This window comes from Taudactylus pleione, unplaced genomic scaffold (assembly GCF_031769625.1).
Source record: "Taudactylus pleione unplaced genomic scaffold, aTauple2 ptg000296l, whole genome shotgun sequence".
Taxonomy (NCBI): Eukaryota; Metazoa; Chordata; class Amphibia; order Anura; family Myobatrachidae; genus Taudactylus; species Taudactylus pleione.
In genome coordinates, this window is record NW_028284698.1 from 2,731,584 (window position 1) to 2,755,943 (window position 24,360).

A 24,360-nucleotide genomic window follows, 5' to 3' on the forward strand; every position below is an offset into this window, starting at 1 on the left:
CCTTTTCCACAATTACTAATTATACAATCAGAGCCTACCATCTATGTGCCCAAATTGGTACCAGACTCTGATGCTCCGGCAATGTGACAGGATGGGCCCATAAGTAGCATTAAAAAATTATACACATATATGCGCTTTTATTATTGTGTTTTAATTGCAATCACAAATAATACGACTGTTAGGTGGTAATTCTCAATAGCGGTTTACCCAAAAATCTAACAAATCAGAATAAAGGTACCAAGGTAACAGTTAAATAAGAGGGTAACTGAATGGAAAGTTTACCAATCAGGCCCATATACAATTAGAGGCGAAAAGCTTTCGCCGATGCACGGTTTTTCGCTTGTTTCCAAAGTACAGTATCACCCTGTTCAATTCCAGTACGTTTTCCATAGGCAAAAACAGGTGAAAAAGTTTCTCCATCAAAAGTCAGGAGAAAAGAAGTGCAAAATCCATATTTTGGAGTACAAATATGAGGACTTGGTTCAGAACCACTTAGACACCCCCTCAATGACCAATTAGGCAAAAAAATTATCTTAATTCACAACAAAAAAAATTCTTTTTTATGGCGAAAATGTAAAAAGTGTTAGAAAATGGGTCTGAAGTACTGGGACAGGTGTTTGAGGCTGTATGGATGGGACAGGTGATTTTAGGATTGCAGGTGGCTGCAGCAGGTGTATTTTTAACATTATTTAAATCTGCACTTTATAGACACAAAAATATATTAGTACCCATTTTAATGTACCCCCAATTTAACCACAGCAATTATTTCCCCCCCAAAAAAAGCTTTCCATAATTTTTACACACTTATGCAAATATGCATATAATAGCCTTTTGACTCAATTTAAGTACCCTAATTCCTTTTATTAGGGTTATTAATAAACTTCTATATTGATTCCCCAAGTGAGTTAGGCTTTATTTCGAGTACAGACTATTATCCCCCCAAAAAACTGACCGTTTTGCCATTTTCGCTGTTCGCTGCATTCGCCAATATGTGTTTCCACCTGTTTTACAATTGAATAGGGCGAAAAGCGGGTGCGTGCATTGAGCAAGCAGGCGAGAACTTTCAAAACACGTGAATGAGGTGAAAACATTGCACTTTTCACCAATCTTGGCTTTTTGCGGCTAATTGAATCTGCCTCTCAGTTGGAAAAATGCCATTGCCTAACAAGGGAACAATCTGGCCTTTGCAGTGCTTTCCCTGGATCCATGGGGCTGTTACCAGGCTCTGTCATCACCACAGCTGCTTTTAAACTGATTTTATTTAATGTGCCCCAGATGAACATATGAAAAAAAAAACTACTTAAGTTTTGTGGGCCATTTTACTTTGTATTATTCAGTGACCATTGTGAGTGATAGATCCTCTCCTGTTTCTGGCAATTTAACTGATGACAATGAAATAGTGAATGAGAAGTGTTGGATTTATAGAACCAGGGTGATTTTAGTGTAAAGCCGCGTATCCACTTATAGACATACTGTAGAAACGAGAGCACGATTATGAATTTGCAATCGTGCTGTTGTTTGTATGTCTAGTGATGTGCCTAGACTGAACGTTCACTCGTTCAGTCCAGGCACATCCATCATCCCCGCACATGCTGAACCTGATCGTCAGGTTGACCAGCATGTACGGGCAGTGGCGGTTCTAGGGGCGGGCTAACAGGGCGCCACTGAGTCCTCAGGAGGAAGAGAAAAAAAAAATTCCAGAAAAAAAAAAACGCACCGGTCCCCCCCCCCCCGCTAGCCGCCGCAGGGAGGCTTCAGTTGCCGGGCGCCCACTGATTTTAGTCATTGTTTTATAGTGAATAGACTCCTATTTTTAGAAACTGCACTGATGATCCTTGGGTAGATACAGGAGGGAGGCACTGATTGCTGTGTCGCGGCTGCAGCGGCTATGATGAACGGCGCTGATCCCCGGGGAATTTACCTACCCGGCAATATTTAAAACAAGTTTAAAGTTATAGTTAGGGTTATATTTCATCCGGCCCCTCCTCTGCTATTTTTGGTCTGCGCTGCAGCCCCCACTGAGCATCCATCACAGCTTATTACTGGTCTTCTCCTAAAGCAGATGAACAATGCAGAGGAACTGTGGCTTTGTATAGTAGGGGGATGGGGCAAGGCCAGAAGGAAGCAACTGCAGCACCACCCATCTACTGCCCACTTGGCTGCATCACACTTCATATCACCCACCTGGTTGCACCATGCCCCCCCTCCCCCTGCACCACCCACCTGGCCGCCTACCGGAGGGAACAGTCTAAAAATCGTCATGTATGACTTTGCCCCTCCTTTCAGCTCAAAATCTGCATCTCTCATCCACTCTCATTACCTGCTCCAATTCCCACATACAGAACTGAGCTTGACCCAGTCTGTGGAATGCTCTCTCACTAGCACAAGAAGCTTCTCTAACTTCCAACCTGTCACACGTTTCCTAAGAACTCACTTCTTGTGACTAGCTTACAAAATCCCCCCCAACCACCCACCCACTCTACTAACCTCCCTAGGCTACTCTACCCAATAACCGCCCCTCTACACAGCTCACACAAAAAAAAACCCTCTGGCTCCAGGCCAACATTGCTGTGACTTTTATTTTTGTAATCTGTCTGGACTCATATGCAATAGTGTAGCACTTATCCTCATGTATCAAACTCCTACTGTATGCTTGCGAGAGGGCCCTCTTATGGTGCGTATCCATTACGCGATTAAGCAGGGCGATTGAACGATAACAACATCGTTATCAACATTCAATCGCTTGTTAATCATTTGCAAATCGGGCAGTTTAATGTCAAAAACGACCAGCGATACGCGCGCCTGCTGGTCGTTTTTGACCTCTATCATTACCCGAACATGCTGGTCAACCTGACAATAATGTCAGGTTGAGCATGTTAGAGAATGATTGATGTGCCTACACTGAACGACTGATCGTTCAGTGTAGACACATCACAGACTGTGAAATGACTGCACAATTACAATGTCGTCATCATGCACTCATTGCGCAGTCGTCAAATGGATACGCACCATAACCTCATTGTCTGAGCCTCATTTATTTACAAGTGGTATTCTTGTTATCACTTGTTATTACTAATCTAAATGGAGCACCAACCAATCAGCTCCTGTCATGTGTTTGAAAAATGACAGGAGCACATGACAGTTAGGAGCTGATTGGTTGGAGCACCATTTAAGATTAGTAAGGAGTGATACCTAAAATATCACTTGTTAATAAATGAGGCCTGTCTGTTAATACCCAGCCTTGTTTTATTACAGAGTTTGTTCCCAATTGTAAAGCATTATGGGCTATGCTGGAACTAAATATAAGTAAGTGTTAATTAGTCAATAAATATAATATACTAAGGACATTTTAGCTTCATTCAGCAAGAAAAAAAAAATTACATTTATTTTGCAATTAGCAGAATCTATAACAACATAGAACACTGGTCTTTGGGTTCAATTTAATGCAAATTGAATAGCTCTGGGAGGGAGCTCCCGGAGCTCAGCTTGCTGTTAACCCTGACTATAGGATTTCTTCTCACAACCCTCCTGGGGTGCGAGCAGAAATGTGACAAAACTGCTGGCGCGATGCCGTTTTCTGCCCTTAATGTGGCGGAAACAGCATTGCGTGGGCACTTATGTTGGAGAATGCCGGTTCTTCCGATTAAACACAATGTTTAAGGCGCGAGAACCGGCATTCTTCGACATAACAGCGCGCTGAATTGAATAGCTCCACGAGCTCCCTTCCGGCGCTGTTCAATTCGCATTGAATTGAATTGAGCCATTTGTCTGTCAAATGTTTAACCGTTATTCGAATTGGCCAAATGCTACTTTCAAATCAACCAATTAGTTTTCCTGCTGATGTAAACGGCATCGTCTCATGCAACGGATCAAATGAAAGTAATATAATGTGCACTGACCGATACGTAGCATAATTGTAGCTTCTCTAAAATTAAAAACTACTTTTATATACTGTATGTAAGTCACATTTACACACTGCTCTTCCTGGTTCACTTGTATGGTGCAGTTATACCTGCGTGAGCATGGAAAACAAATGAAATGATTAAAAGGAAAATAAATGGGTAAAGAGAACAGAGATGTGATCATATGGTGCTCAGGCCAATGTGTATTACACATTATGTATTATGGATCATCCGCACAAACAGAATGCCAGCATTGCATTACAACTGGAGTTGAAGTGTAATATAACTAGGAAGGGATCTATTGCTCCTTTGACCATCCAGCATCTGCTGTCCACAGAGACGGCAATAAAATAAGTGACATGAAAGTAAATACTGACTGCATCATTTATTCCTCTGCCACCTATTTTATTGCTGTGCACGTGGACAACGTACATGGCACAATGAGGGCATCGATCCCTTGCTGGCCGTATTTACCCAGCGCTATACTGACTTCTGTGAATCCTAGTGTAATCATGTCTGATTGATTCCTTTATTACTGTACATTTATATTTAATATGAGACAAATCTATCTATGTAGAATTACCATCCCAAGTGTCAGTGGGCTTTGTAGAAGCTGCAATTTTGTATCATTTATATTGTAATCTGTCCCATTTCCTCCAATTTCACTAGAAAAAAGAAAGGCTGGATGTGTCCAGCAGGACACAACAAAGAATGGGCATTGTGTGAAGGAAAAGGATGTGGCAGGTCGCGACAGGAGCAGCATAGTGTTACAGGAAGTTATCTATGTGCTGTCGCTGGACACAGATAAACTCACAGGCATCAGGAAAGTAAATATTTCCTAAGATATTTGGTTCTGATAAAGTACTCACAATAAAAAGCGCCTGTCACAAAATAATGAGTATGAGAAAATCAAATCAAATAACATGCCCTTATAGCGATCCATTCCTTATAGGCACCATTGCTTAGTTTTGTACCCAGGAAGCTAACGGTACCTGTTTTATGCTTTACATCTTCAACCTCAATTGCATCAGTGTCTCAGGCAATGCCTATTGTACGTGATCAGATGTGACACAATTGTTTTCTGCTGCTGTAGACTGATGCACATCTTGTAAACTAGTTTAGTACTTGAGGGCACATAACAGATTGTTCTGCACATAAGGGTGTCAGTCAGCCCTCTCTGCCATGCACACATCTGCTTAATGGACTGCTCAACACTGAAAATTAAATCTGACCTTAAACCCTTTGCTCTTTTTTCCTGTGTCTGTTTTTTTTCTGGGGATTCTTAGGGGTAAATTTACTAAAAGGGGAGTTTTTAGAAGTGGAGATGTTGCCCATAGCAACCAATCAGATTCTACTTAATATTTAAATAGCACCTTCTATAATAGCTAGAATCTGATTGGTTGCTATGGGCAGCATCTCCACTAATAAAAACTCTCACTTTAGTAAATGTACCCCTAAGTCCTATGTGCAGAATATAGTATTTTGAAAAGTATTTTGTATGTTTATATTTATGCTTCTTTTTGCCGAGTAACAATATTTTGAGGGTCATTTATTGTCACTGTATTTAGGTAGAAATTTCCAAACCATAGAAGTAAATTCACAATTAGCGTTCAATGGTTCTCTCTGCAATTTAGACAAGTTTACATACTGCAAAAGTGCAGTGCAAATTCTATTTTACATGCAGATAATTTTAGTAGATAGTGGGCCTGATTCAGTTTATGATGGATTTACAAAACTGCACGCAAGTAACTCTGCAATTTGTCCTTGCAATTATGGTAATGCATCACGCCTCCTGCATGTATTACTTATCCAAGCTGCGTTGTACAACGCAGCATCGGATAATCTGCGGGAAGATCGGCCAGCTAAGTGACCCATGGGGTCACACAAACTGGCTACCACAGATGAGAGAAAGAGGCCAGGAATGGGAGCAGACTGTCAATCAATGGCAGTCTGCTGCCAGTCTGCATGCGGAATTACAAACCTATTCTGCACATGTGCAGAATGGGTCAGCGCCTGCGCAGATTCCGACCATCGGGAATCTGCATTCTGCAGCGCACTAGCGAGCGCTGCTGAATCAGGCCAAGTGTATGGATTTGCTAGACACAATGGCAGCCTATGCCATGGTCCAAAAGTTTGTATAACATGATGGGAGGAGTTAGTTGGATCAACGGTGCTCAGCATGGATTAGGAACATAAACACACCTACTTTGCTAAGAATTGCTAAAATGAGCGTTAACTGCAAGTTAGGATTATTTAACTGAAATAAAGGTGTTGAAGAAATTTACAAGAGTATTCCCTGCTTTGTGGGAGCGAGCACAGCTTTATCACAAATGGCCTTGAATTCTCCATCACATCTGAGGTTTCAGAGAATGAGTCTAGTCCCTATACTTGTACTTATAATGGGACAGTTGCAGTTTTTTAAGTGCATGTCGACAAATGTTATAAGCTTTAAAAAGTGGCACATGTAAAAGGGACAATGACAGACATTGCTCTGGCAACCAGTGAAAAACATCCTGACAAATGCTAGCTAAATGCTTTGGCAGTAGCTAACTGAGCATTTCCATAAAACTCCATTGTATTTTTAATGTGTAACACTAATGAATGCTGGAGGCAATATCCAAAGGGATATAAATCAAATGCTGGCCAAAACGTTTGTATACGTATAATAGCCTCATTCTTTCTGATCACTAGACTCTGATGAAGTTGCATTTGGGCTTAACGAAACATGTCCAGTCTGAGTTTTTTTTCATCTGTCTTTTTTGAGGACTTAACCACTAAAAGAAACTATGTGGAACACCTGTGGTATACATCTTAATAGAATTCCTATATGGCTCCCTTTACTGAGATTGTGTAGTGCATGCCGCTAATGACTTTCTAGTAGTGTTCATTGTCTGTTATAGATGATTGGAGCAGTCAGAAACTTAATATACAGGGCGGAATTCAATTGTTTACGTGGTCCGGATCTCCCGTCTAAAGTGACAGGAGATCGCGGGCCGCTATTCAATTGCTGCCATTTTTCGCGCTAATCTCGCCCAAAGTGGTTGGGTTTAGCCGCGTAAAGCAGCTGTGCCCGACCAAAGTGCTGGGCACGACTGCGAAAAGTGATGTTTGGGTACCAAACAGGTCACTTTTTTGCACATTTCAGCTCTCGCCCCCCTGGGGCTGCGAGCTGAAATGGAGCGCTGATAGCTGATCGCGCCCGACAGGAGCAACAATTGAATAGCTCCGTTGGGCGCGATGGGGGCAGGAAACAATTGAATTCCACCCACAGTATAATACTTTATAGTCATCAATATATTTCAGTTGCTAGCTGCTGACCATAGACGTCCACAGTCAGGGTAGTGGGTCTCCCAGTGGTAAATTTACTAAGAACTGTGTCTGGTGTCCCTGGGATGCACAGCATCCCAGAGACATGGCAGAGATTTGTCAGCTGAAACACTCGTGATTCAGCAAAACATGATTCTCTGTAAATTTGTTTTCTGATGGTGTATGAGATTGTGTTTCTCCCCATGTTCCCTGAGTGTGATCGCAGCCAAACACACCTGATCATGCAGCCTGCGCACATCTGTGAGATACATGCAGTCTGCATCTTAGTATTGTGTAAAAAAAAGTCTAGAGAATTGAAAAAAAATGGTGTGGGATCCCCCCACAAAAGCATAACCAGCCCTGGGCTATGTGATCCGGTCTTGGTTAAAAAAATATGGGGGTCTGTTAGCCAATCTGTGAGTGGCCTGGCTGTCAATCAGCGTTCAGTTAGTATAGTAGTGGCTGCTGATTGGCTAGCAGCCCGGCAAGTGCAGGAAACCTCATGGGTCCTGTCACTTGCGGGGAAGAGCTGTATGTGTAAACTCCTACCATTTTTCGCTGTCCGTATGGCTTGGGACAATGCTTTTCTTTTTATGCTATGGGACAAGAGGACCGACTTGCGCAAAGGGGTAGGTGAGTATTTCTTTTTTTTTCTTTTTTTCTATCCAAGCACTGGAATGCTACTGGAGAAGAGGACCGAACACCGGGGACAAGGTGAGTATAGTGTGAGTGTATGTTATAAACTTTTACTTTCTACAGTGTGTGTGTGTTTAATTTTATATTATTGTTTATTTTTATATGTCTTATAGTGGTCCCTTAATGTCCTGCCTGCTTGTACTTGTAGTTCCACAAATACTGGCATGTGGGGAAGGCTTGCTGGGACCTCTAGTTCTTCCTTTAAAAGACAATATTAGTTTAATCAAATCAATTAACACTATCAATTCCGCACCCACCGCCGAGGGGTGTGGAGCATAGCCCCAGGATTCAGCCCCGGCCTAGGGTGCTCTGGAAAGGATGGACCCCTTTATTGGGGGGTATAACCTTCCCAGGGATCGGCGGACTTGGCTGACTAGTGTAAGGTAAGAATGCTTTGGCCGGGGAACCCTGTCAAGTGTGTTCCAGCACCAGGCTACACTAGCGGGAGTGTATCTAAAATTATGGGGGAATCCCACGCCATTTTTACCTCTTATTTTTGCAACCATGACTGGCTCACAGAGCCCAGTGCTGGTTCTTTAAATATGGGGGACCCTTACACATTTTGTCCCCCATCTTTTTTTTTGAAACAGGACCGACTCACTGGGCTGATTATGCTTTTGTGGGGGGACCACATGCTATTTTTTTTTTTTTTTTTACTTTAACCCTTTTTTTTGTTTAATTACAGGCACAAACATGCATGGATCACACTGATATGTGCATGATTCAGTTGCACGCTGCTTAGAAGAGGCTCTCTTTAAAACTTCTATTTTGGACTGTTTGCTTAATTTACACCCGTGATTACAATCACAATTCTTGGTAAATTCCTGTGTTGTATTCCTGTCTATGAAAAGTACTTGCGAGTTTGGCCGTATTTTTATCTATTTGTGTTTTCACCCGTGTTTTGCAGAGCGTTTCATAATTTCACACCCGTGATTGCCTTTAGTAAATTTACGAGTTTTAAAAAATGGCCACACACCCGAGAATACGTTCTCGCCCAAACACAATTCTTAGTAAATTTACCCCTTGGTGTCCACTATTATTTAATGGCTATAACTTCTACGATCTCTTTTGGGCTAACTGCTGACACCCCAAAATTAATTGGTGTTTTTCTATCTTTTGAATGTGAGCACTCTCATTTTATATGATTTATGGACTTTGAGCTGTATATTAAGGTCTTAATTTACAGTATTTCTGTGGTATAAGTATATGCATTTCCATACTGCTGAAATGTACCATTTCCAGGGGCCAATTTATTATGATGTGTGGTGGTCCTGCGTGAATTTATGTATTAGACTTGCAGTGATTTGCAACAGCAGACACCAATGCACTGGAGCAGCTGTCCCCAGACCAGAACAATTCAGAATTGTTCTGGTGCCAGGACACCTGCTCTGAAAAGCAGCTCTCATCCCTAACACTGCCACTTTTGCTGCTAATTAGTAGCGGCAAAAGTCTACACTGACAGGTAGTGTAATTACACAGGCCTGACCTTACAGTAGTTTACGCATGCGCACAGAGAGGTCAGGAGGCGGAGGAATCCGAATAGATCTCTCTTCACACACCACACATCCTTCTACATATTCCATCACTACCTGCAATCCAGTGTTTTCAGAGATTGATGAATGGCCAGTGGCCACATCAGGGGCCTGATTCAGAGGCGCACACAATTCCAATGTTCACGTAGTTGAACGAATATTTGCAACTGTGTCTGTGCAAAAAATTCAGAAAACCCCTGCAGCGCATGCGTTACACAGAGTGTAGGCACAAAGGTGCTGTAGCGATTGGGACAGATGGTATAAAACATGGGGTGGCAAAGTGAAGGGCATTCCTGGGAGGTGGCTAGAAGCGAATGCAAAAAAAGTCAGTCTTACGGGTGTATTATGGGAGTGTTGCTGGGGTGTCAGTGAAAACAGCTCAGTAGCGCATGCAGGGGGGGTTTCTGGGTACTCAGAAACCCCCCCTGACAGACTGGGGTGCAGGCAGCATGTTCTTAAGCCCCATTAGAATCTAGTCATTTGGTCCCTGGCTGTATTACAGTGTGCAGAGACCCTGAAAGTAGGTGTCTCAGTCCTTGCACATTCAGATGCAGGATACTACACCAGAGGAAGGCTGCAAGCAAGAGACGCAAGAGCAGACCCAGCAGCGTCCACCCCCCAACTCACAACCACTGAATCAGGTCACAGGACTCCAATGATAAATGGGCCTATAACATATAAAATGTTTCTGCATGCATAATGGGCCTGTTCACCTTACTGAATAGGCCTCCTTGCTGCTCATGTGCACCAAAAGGTGCCATTATTTAAATATTTAAATATAAATGTATCTTAGACTTGAGGCCCTTTATATCTGGAAAGACCAACGGGAAGGAGGGTAAGCATTAGTTGAGCGCAGTCACATAAATTCCTGGTCTTTTATAATAATTAATAATAATTTTCCTTCAGAGATTAAGGGCCTGATTAACTACAGATCGCTTTTGTGATCACAGCTGCGATTACGCACACAGGATGGCTGCGATAATATGCTAATGACTGCAATCTCAAAGCTAGTACAGAGATGCTCAAAGCCAGCATAGAGACGCCCACTACCACTTTCGCACATCCGTAATACCTTGCAATCCTGCGTATATAGTGTTCACTCTAGGGGGTAAATTTACTAAGAATCGAGTCTGGGAGAGTTTGCTTTTTTTTCAACTAGATTAGCTTCTGTCATGACACTGGCTAGTTTTTCACCTTTTGCCTTATGACTTACCCCTGCCAACTGTCCCGTGGATCTGTATATGTAATTCGCCTGGGAGCAGGGCCGGATTATAGGGAGGGCAACAGAGGCGGTCGTCCCAAGGCCCCCACACATAGGGCCCCCCCCCCACTCTGTCCCCAGCACCATCAGCAGGATTTTTTTTTTAACAGTGTAAATGGATGCGGTGACCGGTACACCACAGTTTTCCCCACCTGCAGGACACTGCAACCTGCGAGTGGGGACGGCATCCACAGGCTATTTCAGCGGGACGCCGCGCCGGATGGCAGGGTGCTTTTTGCCCTTTAGAAATAGGGCAGGGCGCAGTGCTCTACTAAAACAGCCTACGTCAGGGTTGCCGACATTTGGCTCCCTCCTTCCGGGAGGGAGCTGTCGGGCAACCACACGGGGGCGTGTTGTGGCAAAAAGGGGCGTGGCCTGGAGCATACAGCGTCGTTGGGGGCAGGGCATAGGGCGTGATTGCGCGATCACGTCATCGTGGCCCCGCAGCCTCTTCACAATGCCGAGATTAATGGCATTGTGAAGTAGGGGCCGGGGCTATGATTACTCAATTCAGCGCGAATCGCGCCACCGTCCCCCCTGCTGCCGGGGTTTATACAGCCAGCTCGCTGGGGCCGGGAGGCTTGCCTGCCATTCCGGGGGGCCGGGAGCGGCTCCCGGCCGAATCGGGGGGGTAGGCAAGTATGTGCTACGTATACATCGGAAACCTCAAGTAACATTGGCCCCTCATGCACAATTACAATAGGTCTGACTCAGAAATTGCTAACCTCGTTGCATTCAGTAAGTACTAATGCCATCGCAGTGGCTAATTTATGCACGCCCAAGTAACGGCGTTCAAACAGACAGGCACGCCTACGTTTCTCCAACCACTCCCCTGTCACCATCCCCAAAAGCTGACCTGACGTCACTCACTTTGCGATGGCTTTGTATCTGCCTAGGTGATCCCAATGCTAACTCACGCTTGTGCACTGTGGTGCATACGCATACACAATATGCACCATCGACTGATATGCGTATGCGGTTGCAATTGTGATCCATGATGAATCGGGCCCTAAATCCATAGTAGCAATCAACAACAGGACTCCCTGGATCATGATGCTAACCGGTGATTGTATAGTGATCTCGCCAAATACCTCCCAACTAGAACAGTTTTATACCGGGAACACCAGGAATTTTTAGGAGAACTCTCCCACAGAGTTCTGCACCACCTCATTAACAAACTGACCAGAAGTTATGTACTTTGAAATAGCGTGAAGTGAGCTCTAATATTAAAAGAACGTTGTGTTTGTTTGTTCCAAGTTGGTGAAAAGCTACTGAACCGATTTTCATGAAAACTGCATCATTGAGTAGTGGAAACTCATAGAAATAACAAGCAATGTAAGAGATAGGTGTGAAACCATGTAAGAGGTGGGGGGAGAGCTACTTTGGGCCTGCGTTCACTTGAATAGGATAGGCTACATAGCTGTGCACAGGGCACACAGTTACATTGATGTGAGTGGTGGGCGAAGGCGCTGCTGCTACCAGTCTGTTTATCGCTGCTGGTTACTAGGGCCAGTGCCGCGACAAAGCCCCTATGCAAAGCAATACAATAAAAAGACCAGTAATACAAAAAATGTTTGCAGAAGCGATGTCATTGTGGGTGAAGCCACAGGCAACAGCTAGCTAAAAATAAAAATATAACATTTTGGTCATAAAGTCTTAGTGGTTGTTGCTGTTGATATTATTGTATGGAACATATTTTGTAATTGTGATCTAATGATTTCTCCTGGTATAATGAGCCTAGTTCAGTCATCAGACAGCATCTTCCGCTAATTAGTGAGCATACAGCTACTTACAGTACATTTACACCTCCAAAACAGTGAAAGTGACATATACCAGAATCTACAGTAAGTGAATGAAATTTGCTATGATAACAGCTTTAGCTTTCAAGAATAAAGCCAAACAAATATACATTCAAAGTAAAGTAGATAAAAAAGTTTTCTTTTTTCTTAATAACACAAAAAATGTGTACCCATTTTATATGCATGAAGACTTTGACCTTGTTTGGTCTTTTCTTTCAAATGCTTGGCGCCTTCATTTTCTCTTTATTTGTGCAAATACGTGTTGCCTATTCCATTGTATATTACCTTTTGCAAACATGGAATTCCATCAAATTACTTCCTAGCTATCTGTACAGTGTTTCCTACAAACATTCCTGCCAGAGGAAGGTAATTTTTGGGGTAACTGCGCGGATCCTGAACATGCTGCTTATTAAATCTGGGGTTTGAATAGTTTTACTAGTGGAAAATTGGTTTTCAGATCTAGAGTGTGATTTCTCTGCATGATTGTGATGGTTTTTAGTCTAATAAATCAGTATGATGTAATCCTACTGGGATATCACTGCAAATCCACTGGGATTTCAAGCCCGTTGCTTAGTAAATATACCCATGATATTGAATGCAATCATGATTTAGTTCCGACAATCATAATTTCTTATCACCGCAATAGGAAATGATGTTATCGGCACAATGTATAAAAAAAAACAACACATGAGTGAACAGGTAGGAGTCCATCCCTGCCATAGTCAAACGCAGGGAGGGGGGGGAGGGTTCCGGTTGCCTGGAAACCCCCCTCCACAGCCCACACCATGACCACAATAGAAATAGTAATATGACAGCATTTAGCTAGTGCTGCATGTTCTTAGTATCACAAATGAAATAATTAACACCACCCGTGGATCTTTTAACATGAGTCAACCAGTAATAAATACACCTGTGCACCAACTAGGAGACCTGCAAAACATGCACTGTTAGGGGTGCACTGTTATAGACCATAAATAGAGCAGATTATTAATACCATCTAATAATACACTATCCAGTGCATAACCAGACCAATATGTACATATACAGTATGTCCAGGGCAGTGCTAGGTTATTCTGCTGCTCCTCCAGACTCCCATAATTGCTGCAATGCTCTGGAATGGTGCCTACATGTAAAATAAAAACATTCAGCTCAGACAGGATGGCCCTACTGCTGCATCTAATGACATTCTGTGATCACTGGTCCTGTGCTGTATATGCTGGAATTATGGCACAAAATATACTTTGTATGACGCATTTTAAAGCTGGTTAAATGCTAATTATGCCCTCTCCATGGACTGGCCACACTTGCTCTAAAACAGTGGTCAGGGAACAGGGGTAAATGACCGCACATGGGGTAAAAATGAAATTCCTGGGGGTAATGGACGGGCAGCCGGGCATGCATATGAATAATTCATATGCATGCCCGACTGTGCCGCAGGGAGGCTCTAAGCCGGACGCCCACTGAGATGTTATTACCAGCGGGCGCCTGGCTCCTTCCCTGCAGCGCCGCGTTAGCCGTGAGGCTGGAGTTCTCTTCTGAACTCCAGCTTCCGGCTCTCTCCATGCGCTCTATGGGAGAGACGTCATGACGTCTCTCCCATAGTTCCGAGGAGAGGCCGGGTGGACAGGACGGCGGTGGATGCAGGAGCGGGAATTAAGGTAAGTGGGGTTTTTTTTTTTTTTTTGTACAAGCGGCACTACAGGGGCATTATATGGGGGCACTACTACAGGGGCATAACTATGGAGGCACTACTACAGGGGAATTATATGGGGGCACTACTATATGATGTCCTTCCTTTCAAATCAAGGGAGTAATGTCAGCGTATCTAAATGTATTTTGGGGTAAAAGGTAAATAAGTTCCCTGACCCCTGCTCTAAAAGCAAGCATTTGGAAACCCTCCTCTAAAAATCCTGCGTTTGCCACTGCCTGCCATGTGTAAAAAGCTAAGTGCAGTATTCTCCCTAGAAAATTTTGGCAGCCGGGTGGCACCATAAAGTAGCCGGATGGGGGCCTTCGCAATAATGAAATGTTGAAATCCTGACCTTTTATTGATTTAAACTCGAGATTAATATTTTATATATTAAATGTTCTCTTCTTCTTAGAGGCCCAGTTGTCTGCAGCTTTTTCATAATCAAAGTATGTAAGGTCTGGTCCCTCTAGTGAAATCAACATCAGATTATTTTGTGTGCTCGGCTTCATGTGATTCCTTAAACAGGTTTTAAAATTATTGGTAACAACTGGCTGAACAGAGAAATATTTTTAAACAGCGCCCAGATAATGCCCCACTTGCTGGCTACACAGGGTCCCCTAGTTACAAACACATGGCCGCTAAAACATAGAGACTGGATGCAGGAGAATCACTATCTTCACTCTTCACAGTCAACTGTTCCCACCGACAACAGCGCCCTTTTTTTTATACAGGTGGAGGGATCTTCTCTGCCCTCTAGTCTGATGCCACAGGCATTGCGATGCAGCCAAGAGTCTCGCAGCATTGACGTTTCTATATGAGTTTCGTCCGCATAACAGTGCCAGGTGGCAGTGGTTAGTGCAGCACTACTTTTGGCCACATCACAGTGCCGGATGGGTGACAGGCGCAAGGGGATTTTGTTTGGCGTAGCGCATGTGTAGGAAGAACACTGAAGTGATTGCTTATGTGATCATTTCCAAATTTGGACCTGGCAGACTTACTTGTGCAATCAGACATTTCCGGAGAGAGATCCAAAGGCGGAATTGTAGGCGTATATCTTACAATGGCTAATGCCAACAAAAGATGGTGTTAGCCGTCGGCTGTCATAGATACTCCAAATAGCCAAGCTTTTTGGAACTTAATGAATTTGACGGTATCACAGTCCCCATACATGAGGACTGCTGTGCCAATCGAAAAAGAGGGACTGCAGCAGATATTGGAGATAACTACTGCAGTCCAGTATCCCATTAATACATCAGGGGGCACTTACAAAATGCGGAATAACTCCAAAAACTGCTGTTTTCAAAGGATTTCCTGCAAAATTGCTTTAATAAATGTGTCCCTTAATAACAATTGCTTTCTCATATCGTAGAATAGAAAATGTATCACTTACCTCTGTCACATTCATAAGCTTAATTGCTGCTAGCTGGCCTGTTTTAACATGCCGTCCCTGCAGAGATAATGAGACAAAACTTTGATTACAGAACTTAATGTTAAAAAACTAATGAATAGAATATAGTTACAGCGTTAGTCGTCAGAGCCAACTAACACTTTGATACTGATTCTGAGACCTACGACTCGGTACAAACAAGTTGTAAATTTGTAGACTAGCAGCACTTTTTTATTTAATTAAAAAGTCATTTAACAATTAGTTTTTTATTTTTTGTATTATTCCATAGTTATGGTAAAAATGTGTTAAAATGAAAGCAAAAAGGCACTAGAGATGACTTTATAATTCATATCTATTAATTTGTGTTTGAAAAGCAAGATTTTTGGCAAATGCTTAAATGCTGCTTTTTTCATAAATCTCTCGTTTTTATTACATTCGGGTTTGTCATAAATGGGACTTTAGGAGCCTTGTTAAAAATCACAAGCACACCACAATAAGAAAATCCAGTTAATTAAGTTTCAGCAGCTAGAAGAACCCTATAAAACATCTCCAGTGTTTCCCACTAAGGGATACTGTTCTTTGACACAGCTGTGTGTAAGGTCATTATTTTCCTTATTTGATATAAGTTATGGTTAGTACATGCTGTTTAGTCACACCTTTGAAGGCCATTGTCTGGTATTTCAGTCTTTGGACAGACTTGACACTAGCTCTGTGTTTCTCTAACTCGGTCCTCAGGACCCCACACAGGTCACTTTTTCCAGGTCGCCCAGCTGGTGCACAGGTGTATTCATTACTCACTGACATTTTAAAAGATCCACAGGTAGAGCTAATTATTTCACTTGTAATCCAGTGAGGAGACCTGGAAAGCATGTACTGTTTGGGTTCCTGAGGGCCGAGTTTGAGAACCTGTGCTGTAGCTGATAGTACAAGTCTATGATTGGACAGAAATCTTCACGCAGTATCCCAGTATCATTGACCTGTACTTGTGGATTCTCAGAGTACTGAATTAATTCTATGACTGGTGGCATCAGCCTACTTGCTGTAGGGTCCAGAGGTGGGGCTGCAGCGCAGTCCATAATTCAAATAGGGAAGTCACACCAAATGCCATTCCAATAGCTACCAAACATCGCCGAGCAGTACTCACTGGCAGTTGGTGTGGCTCCCCTATTTGAATTTTGGACAGCGCTGCAGCCCCACCACTGCCATTTACCAGGAGACCGGCATATGCCAGAGAGGAAGGGGCCCGCACTGAGTCTTACTGAATTCAGATTTTGCATCAGTACAGTATCTACGTGCCTCTAGTTTTGCCACTGTTGTAACCACTGTATGCATTTCTAATAATAACATTCAATTATTAGTTTTGTGCACACACTAAATATATATTGTAATATACTACATCAACTATTTATCTATATACAAGCAATGACTGCTTTCAATTTTCTACCTAAATGATTACCCTATTTGACTGACTTGGATAACATGATGGTTCATTTTTCTGTGTTCTTATTTCATGTGTGATAACATATGTGATAGTAACTGCTATAAAATACAATAATGAGAAACACTCTTCTTCAAAAAAAAAAAAGTAGAGAAATCTGTCAGGCAGGAAAGGGTGGCTACAAATCTTGTTTGATACAAACAAGAGGAAGGGAAATAGTGAAAATATCCTGAACGATTAAACATTTTGGTTGGTCTGACTTTGTGTAGAATTCCTCTCATGAGCTGCCAGATGCTGTCCCTTTATGTCTGCGTGAAATTATTTTTATCTGTCACTGCTGCAAGGTGTCACATTTGTAGCAATTATCCCACTGCAGCCCACGTTATGCTGGATATACAGCTTTCCTCTTTTATGTAGTGCTTAGCGACAAGATCCTATCTATTGATTTGTATCATCTTGCTGGCTAAAATAGACCCAAGTGTGCTTGTGTGTTAGTGAATTTAGATTGTAAGCTGCAATAGGGTAGGGACTGATGCAAAAGGCAAAATTATTCTCTGTACAGCACAGCACAATTTAGTGGAGATATATACATAACTGAAAACAATAATGATATCATTATTTAAATTGCAAGCCTGTAATAGATTATTCGTGAGTGGTCTAAAAATCAATATTTTAGTCCTTCGCTGTATAAACCTGTGTACTTTATATGGCACAACATTATTGACTGCAAAATTAAGCCACACCCAGATTCATCCATGCCACACCCACTTTTAGTGAGACCTGAAAACAACCTCATTTGGCCTCCAGAAATCCGGACTGCTAGGAGGTGTACATGAATTGCACAGTTTGATGTCAGCGATATTTAAGCAAAATGGAGACTTTTGTTGATTTTAATAACTTGAAAATATGAATCAAATTATGGCAGAGTACAGTACCCCATTTTTATTGTGATACATATCTACAGCTTTATATTGGACAAGTACAACAAATGAGTTTGCGTTTTGGATAGTATTTATGGTACTTGCGATACTGTAAGTACTGTAAAACCGTTCCGGATGTGATTGGTTGCTGTACATGCTACAAGTGAGGAAACCAGTGTAGTGATATAAAAATACATTTTGGAAACTCTTTCCTGTGTCTGCTGGCTCATGTTCAGTTAGGAAATTTGTCTTTTCCCTAAGCGCACACTACTTCTATTCTTCTATTCAATCTACATATAGCTTCAGATTCATTTAAGAAACTCTGCTCTGAAAGCTAGTTGGTCTTGGATTGATTATATATATATATATATATATATATATATATATATATTCACAGCTGACCGAAGACGCTCTGTGCGGAGATTCACTTCCGCCCCATCTGGTGAGGTCACTTCAGCCCTAACACAGTGATGTGTGACACACGACAGGTGCTAGTACCCGTGAGTCTTGTTATGTGATTGGAACATGTGGGTATATAGTTTGGTGTGAGGGCAGTTTACAATATGCTTATGACTAAGGTGTTTGGATAACATCGAAATGGCTGCTGTCGGGCGTCACTGGCGTGAAGGGATCCGGTTTCATGCTACTACAGTGGCGTAACTAGGGTATTTGGAGCCCAGGGCAAATTTGAAAAGGGAGCCCCCCCCCAACATCCCGATATGTACGCGCGCGGCAAAATAATGGGCGTGGTCACTTAAAAATGGGATGTGTCAACATGACACACCCCTTTATTTTCACGCTGAACATTCCTATCCATATGCACCTTAACCCCAGTAGTACCCCTTATACAATACCTCCAGTATGCAGTTGTGGTCCCTCTTATGCAGGCCCATAGTAGTGCCCCTTATACAGTATCCCCAGTAGTGGTCCCCCTTATGCAGCCCCCAATTAGTTCCCCTTACTCAGTGCCCCCAGTAGTGGTCCCCCCAAATGCAGTGCCCTATGTAGTGTTCCCCCTTATGCAGTGCCCCCAGTAGCAGTCCCCACAATGCAGTGCACCCAGTAGTGGTATCCCCTTATGCAGTGCCCTTTATGTAGTGCCCCCAGTAGTAGTCCCCCCCTATGCAGTGCCCTTTATATAGTGCCCCCAGCAGTAGTCCCCCCCATGCAGTTTTCCCAGTAGTGGTCCCCCTTATGCAGGCACCCAGTAGTGATCCCCCCCTATCTAGTGCCCCCTGTAGTGGTCCCCGCAGTGCCCAGAGCAGTAAGCCCCTTATATAGTGCCCCCAGCAGTAGTCCCTCCCCCTCCCATGCAGTTCCCCCAGTAGTGGTCCCCCTGATGCAGGCCCCCAGTAGTGACCCCCCCTATCCAGTGGTCCCTGTAGTGGTCCTTCCTGTTATTGCCCCCAGTTGTGGTCCCCCCAGTGCAGTGCCCCTAGTAGAAGGCCCCTTTTATAATGCCCCCAGTAGTAGTTCCCCCCCCCAAGTAGTGGTCCTCAGTTGAGGTTCCCCCTCCCGATTAAGTGCCCCCAGTAATAGCCCCCTCCCAGTAGAGGTCCTCCCAATAATGGTGCCCCCAGTAATAGCCCCCTCCCAGTAGAGGTCCTCCCAATAATGGTGCCCCCAGTAGTAGCCACCCCCCCATTGTGCCCCCACCCCAGTAGAGGTCCCCCCAGTAGTAGCCACCCCCCTCCCCCGTTGTGCCCCCAGTAGTGCTGACAGGTTTTTTTTAAAAAAATATAAAAACATACTTACCTGAATCCACGCTGCTGCTCCGGACCGCGACACCTCTCCCGCCACCGCCGCCCGCCAGTCCTCCTGGGCTGGCGCACTCAGCATAATGGGAGAGACGTCATGATGTCATGACGTCTCTCCCATTACCCACTGCAGGAGCCGGATGGAAATCCGGCTCTTGCAGTGGGTGCTGCAGCAGTCAATGAGAGTCTATCTGACTCTCATTGGCTGCTGTTTAACACACGCATCGCCGCCAGCGCTGGCGGCGATGCGTGTGTTATGCACAGCCTGAGCCCGCCTCCTGGCGCTATTGGGCAAGCGCTCAGGGGGAGGGAATGGGCTCAGGTGTGCAGCACAGGACCGGCGCTGGAAGCCTAGCGCCGGTCCTGTGTAAATGTGTAGCGCTGACCGCACTCACTGCGGTTGGCGCTACACTAGTGGCTAACTAGGGCGGGCCGGACCGTGGCCGGCGGCGCCCCCCTGCGCCGCCGGTCCCACAGCACCCAGGGCACGCACCCTGCTCGCCCTGCCCTAGTTACGCCACTGTGCTGCTATGATGAGTACCCTCTGGCTTGATGTATGCTATTGTATATACCTGGTTACCCTCCTGTTGAATAAGCACTTTAAATGGATACACAGAAAACCTATTGATGCACTTTTTATGCGGATACATTATTTATATTGACTAAATTGGATGTGCTGGCTCTTTTTCCAAACACACACATATATATATATATCTATATCTATATCTATAGCCATTCTACTGTTTCATATATGTAGTTGTGGCGGTCAGACTACCTTTGTTTGGTTCTCCAAGACTTGTGAGCCAAATTAAATGAAGACAAAGGAAGGACAATAACATATGGTCAGGCCCCAATAGCTGATGCAAACCAGCAAATCAACCATTCAGTCATCCAGTTCTATTCACATTTATCACATATTCCTTGTAAACAAAGGAATCCTTTAATTGCTATTTTTATCCTGTCTGGGAAAGGGGTCTATTTACTAAACCTTGGACGGAGATAAAGTGAATGGATATAAAGTACCAGCCAATCAGCTCCTAACTGCCATGTGAAAGACTCTGTTTGAAAAATGACAGTTAGGAGCTGGTTGGCTGGCTCTTTATCTGTGTGCACTTTATCTTCATCCAAGGCTTAGTTAATAGACCCCCAAGTCACCAGACTCCTCCAGTAGAACAGTGTTATCAGGGGGCGCCACATACTGTACTGTATGTGGATTTTGAGACCTAATTTTTAGCTACAGCCAGCCAGTCAGACTACTTAATTTTAGCTCATAACTGTATGACTGTATTTTCTGACCACCATAAGATCAGCTATTCCTATTCAGAACAGAGTGTGCATAAATTGAAGCCCTTCCTAACCTATCTCATTGTTACAGTTAACATATTTTCTAAAAGTGTTTGAGTAGGTCTACAACAGTGGTCGCCAACCTTGATTGAGGGGTGAGCTACTTGAGAAAAATGAAACCTCCTGAAGAGCTACTTCAATTGTAGAAATAAAAATCTGGCTAATAACCGAATGAAGGTCATTTAATGAAAATGACAAAAATGTTTCATAGAAAACAACAATGGATTTAATTATTACAGTGATATTGTTGTTATTTGTAAATAAAGTTTGAGAACAGGCACATTTCACTGCTAATTACAGGATCCAAGCAGGTACGTACAGTTGAGGAGCAAATGATATAGGCAGGGCTGCTGTGTGAGTTTCCGGCAGGGCTGGACGAGAGTCACTCACTCCGCCGTGGCGTAGACGGCGTGGGTGGAACCACGGGGAAGCACATCAGGTGATTGCCTTAGAGGCCCACGTCGACGCCATGGGGGAGCGAGCATTAGAGGTCACTTCCTCCTAGTTGCCTCTGCAGTACTGCAGCTAGATGAGCTACCAAAATTAAGACCGCAAGCTACCGGTAGCTTGTGAGCTACAGGTTGGAGACCACTGTGCTAGATAAATAATAAGTAGAATCTGATTGGTTACTATGAGCAACATCTCCTTTGTAAGGGAAGTTTACTATCCAATCAGATCATTGGAATGTTCATAGCAGTACAGATCATATCAGGAGATGGGAATGTTGAATTTGTGGAAGGCAGTGACTGTTTTCTTGTGTAATTATGTTAGAGAGAACAGGACAGTGACATGCTGTGGGGAGGAGAATTGAGAAAATCAGGAGTCAGTGCCTAGAGTAGGGAGGTGAGCCATACTTGCCTACTTTTAAAAATGCATTTCAGGGAGATTGTGAAAGCAGCACCTATGAGCGTGGGGGTAAAGTGGGCGTGTACTGCTACATCTGAGGGGCGTGTCATAATACTGACTTACATGCAAATGTAAATGAGCCCCAAAACAGTTAGTAAGATCTACTTATTGTTGAAAACACACTTATACTTTTCAGAAAATGCATGTAGCCCCATAGGGATCATTGGCCCTCATTCAGAGCCGTTCGCTATTTGCGGTCGTTCGTTCAAAAACAAGGGGTGGCTATTCAAATGATCCGTTCGCAAATTGCAGTCTGTTCACACCTCTAAGTCTGAACGAGCGAGCAAAACATACGCTCGTTTATTTGTTAAAAACGCCCCCTGGCCGCTCGCACCATACGTCATGTCCGCTATTTATTAGATTAATCGAGTACATCGAGCAGCGTATGAACTGCTCGCTATTCTTGTGGTTGGTGTTTGCTACCACAAATTTGCGAGCAGTTCTGGCTATAAAATAACCCAGTGACGTGGTCAATGACGCTGCTGTATTAATTATGCACACCCATAATACGCCCGTTTTGACCTTTAAGCACGCCTGCGTTCGGATCTCCACTCCCCATTTTCAAGCACCTTCCCCTGTTACCACCCACATACGCCTCATTCTGTCACTCAAAATAGCAGGCACTCGCTATATAGCGTACAAACGATTTTTGGCCGCACTGACTGGTTCGCGCATGCGTACTAAAAACCGTACGCATGCGCAGATGTGCAAACATCGCTCGGAACGAGCGTACTGCCGCTAACGAGCGGCTCTGAATGAGGGCCATTGTGCCTTATACCCAATGCAGGGAAATGATACTAATGATGCCATTTGAATGTATATATCTCTGTGTTTTTTTTTTTAAATATATATAACAGGTACATAATGGGGTAAGGTGTAATCAGGGAGATTACTAGACTCTTCAGGGAGACAGGGAGATTGCTACTACTTCAGGGAGTCTCCCTGACAATCAGGGAGAGTTGGCAAGTATGAGGTGAGCCTCCTGTAATACTGTTGCATGAAGGATGTAATATTAAAGACCTTTCAATATGAACTCTGTTCTTGTCATTCCTGAGCAGCTGTTATAAGTGTGAGCGGAAAGTCCACCTTTATCTGTACTATAAAGCTGATGCTACCTTGGCTGTGTCTGCTACTATAGCTTAATCAGAATCCACTAATTCCTGTCTCCTGCATATCTCTCTTGATGCATTTCATTCCTCTCAGAACTTTTTATTGTTGCCTGTCCCTAGCGAGAACCAAGTCATCCAGAAAGGAATTACAATTAGTTGGAGTCCATTTACAACAGTAGCAATGAAATCTGTAATATTTTAGGAGACATTAATGAAATTAAAGATAGTTCAGTTATATGGCACATATTAGATTCCACAGTGCTATATCCAGTTTGTAAACTGTATAATGCAGCCTCTTGCAGAGATCACTAATTAGGCTCATCTACCATTGTGTAAAGGCATAAGGGTCCTATTCATCAACACTTAAATGGCCCATTAACCATGCGGAAACACTAGTTTCCGCATATTTGAGTTACCGGGCCATTCGTCTCAGGGGTCCAATAGGACCATCTGATATTCGGCAAACTCTGAAAAATGAAAGTATTCGGAGTTTGCCTGCGAGAACAAGCGGCATCTTCAGATAGCGTTAATTCTCATAGCCCCGATCCTTCCTATTGGGAGGAGTTCCGGGGATGCGAAGAGGGATCCACCTCCTCCTCACTGACTCCCCGGCGGCTTTGCGCATACGTTACCTCAGGTCACACATGCGTAGAAGCCGGCAACGAGGACAGGTAAGTAGCGCAGCTGCTTCTGTAGCTGCACTGCTAATAGCGGGGTCAGCTGCTTTTCTGAGCAGCTGTCCCTGCACCGGAGCAATGATGTATCATCGGGGGCCATACGCCGTATATATGGTTTTGTGATGTCATATACTGTTGCGCAACTGCATGCCTTTTTTTAGCATGTTGTGGGCCAAAATACGTGGCGTTCACATGCAAAAACAAGTTTTGGAACCAGACTATATACTGTAAATGAGAGGACATTTAGTAAAATAGTGGAACTTGTAGCCTCAATATCCTCAGTGTCCGCTACCCATTTTGGAAATTATCCTTCATGCAAATCTGGTTCCATTATGCCCATTTCAATTAATGGGTCACAAAACTTTAGTGAAAAAGTACTTGGGGAGCTATGTAATGAGGCAAATGTGGAGGAAAGAGTAGTACATTTCTACTTTTGTCCATATTTGTCAAGTTTGTAAAGTTTTGGTCTTGATCTTTTGTCAAGGAACATGCTTGGAGGAGGACCTTGGTCAGAGCTATGGAGCATAGCCCCAACTATGGACCATTTGGTGTGTGTGCCACTAATTCTGCTCCTCCGTTTTCCAAATTCCTATGTCACCATATAGACAGGGGGCATGCCTATGTTATGGTGGGGGC

At 43.6% G+C, this 24,360-nt stretch overlaps 1 protein-coding gene across 1 annotated transcript in view; it reads right to left on the reverse strand.

Annotated features, from left to right (window-relative positions):
• The window catches only part of NRK (Nik related kinase), a 297,272-nt gene that overhangs the window by 234,427 nt on the left and 38,485 nt on the right, over nucleotides 1–24,360 (reverse strand). The window contains exon 3 of the mRNA XM_088482879.1: nucleotides 15,577–15,633. Within this exon, the coding sequence (XP_088339005.1) occupies nucleotides 15,577–15,633 (57 nt within the window). The remainder of the gene's footprint in view (nucleotides 1–15,576; nucleotides 15,634–24,360) is intronic.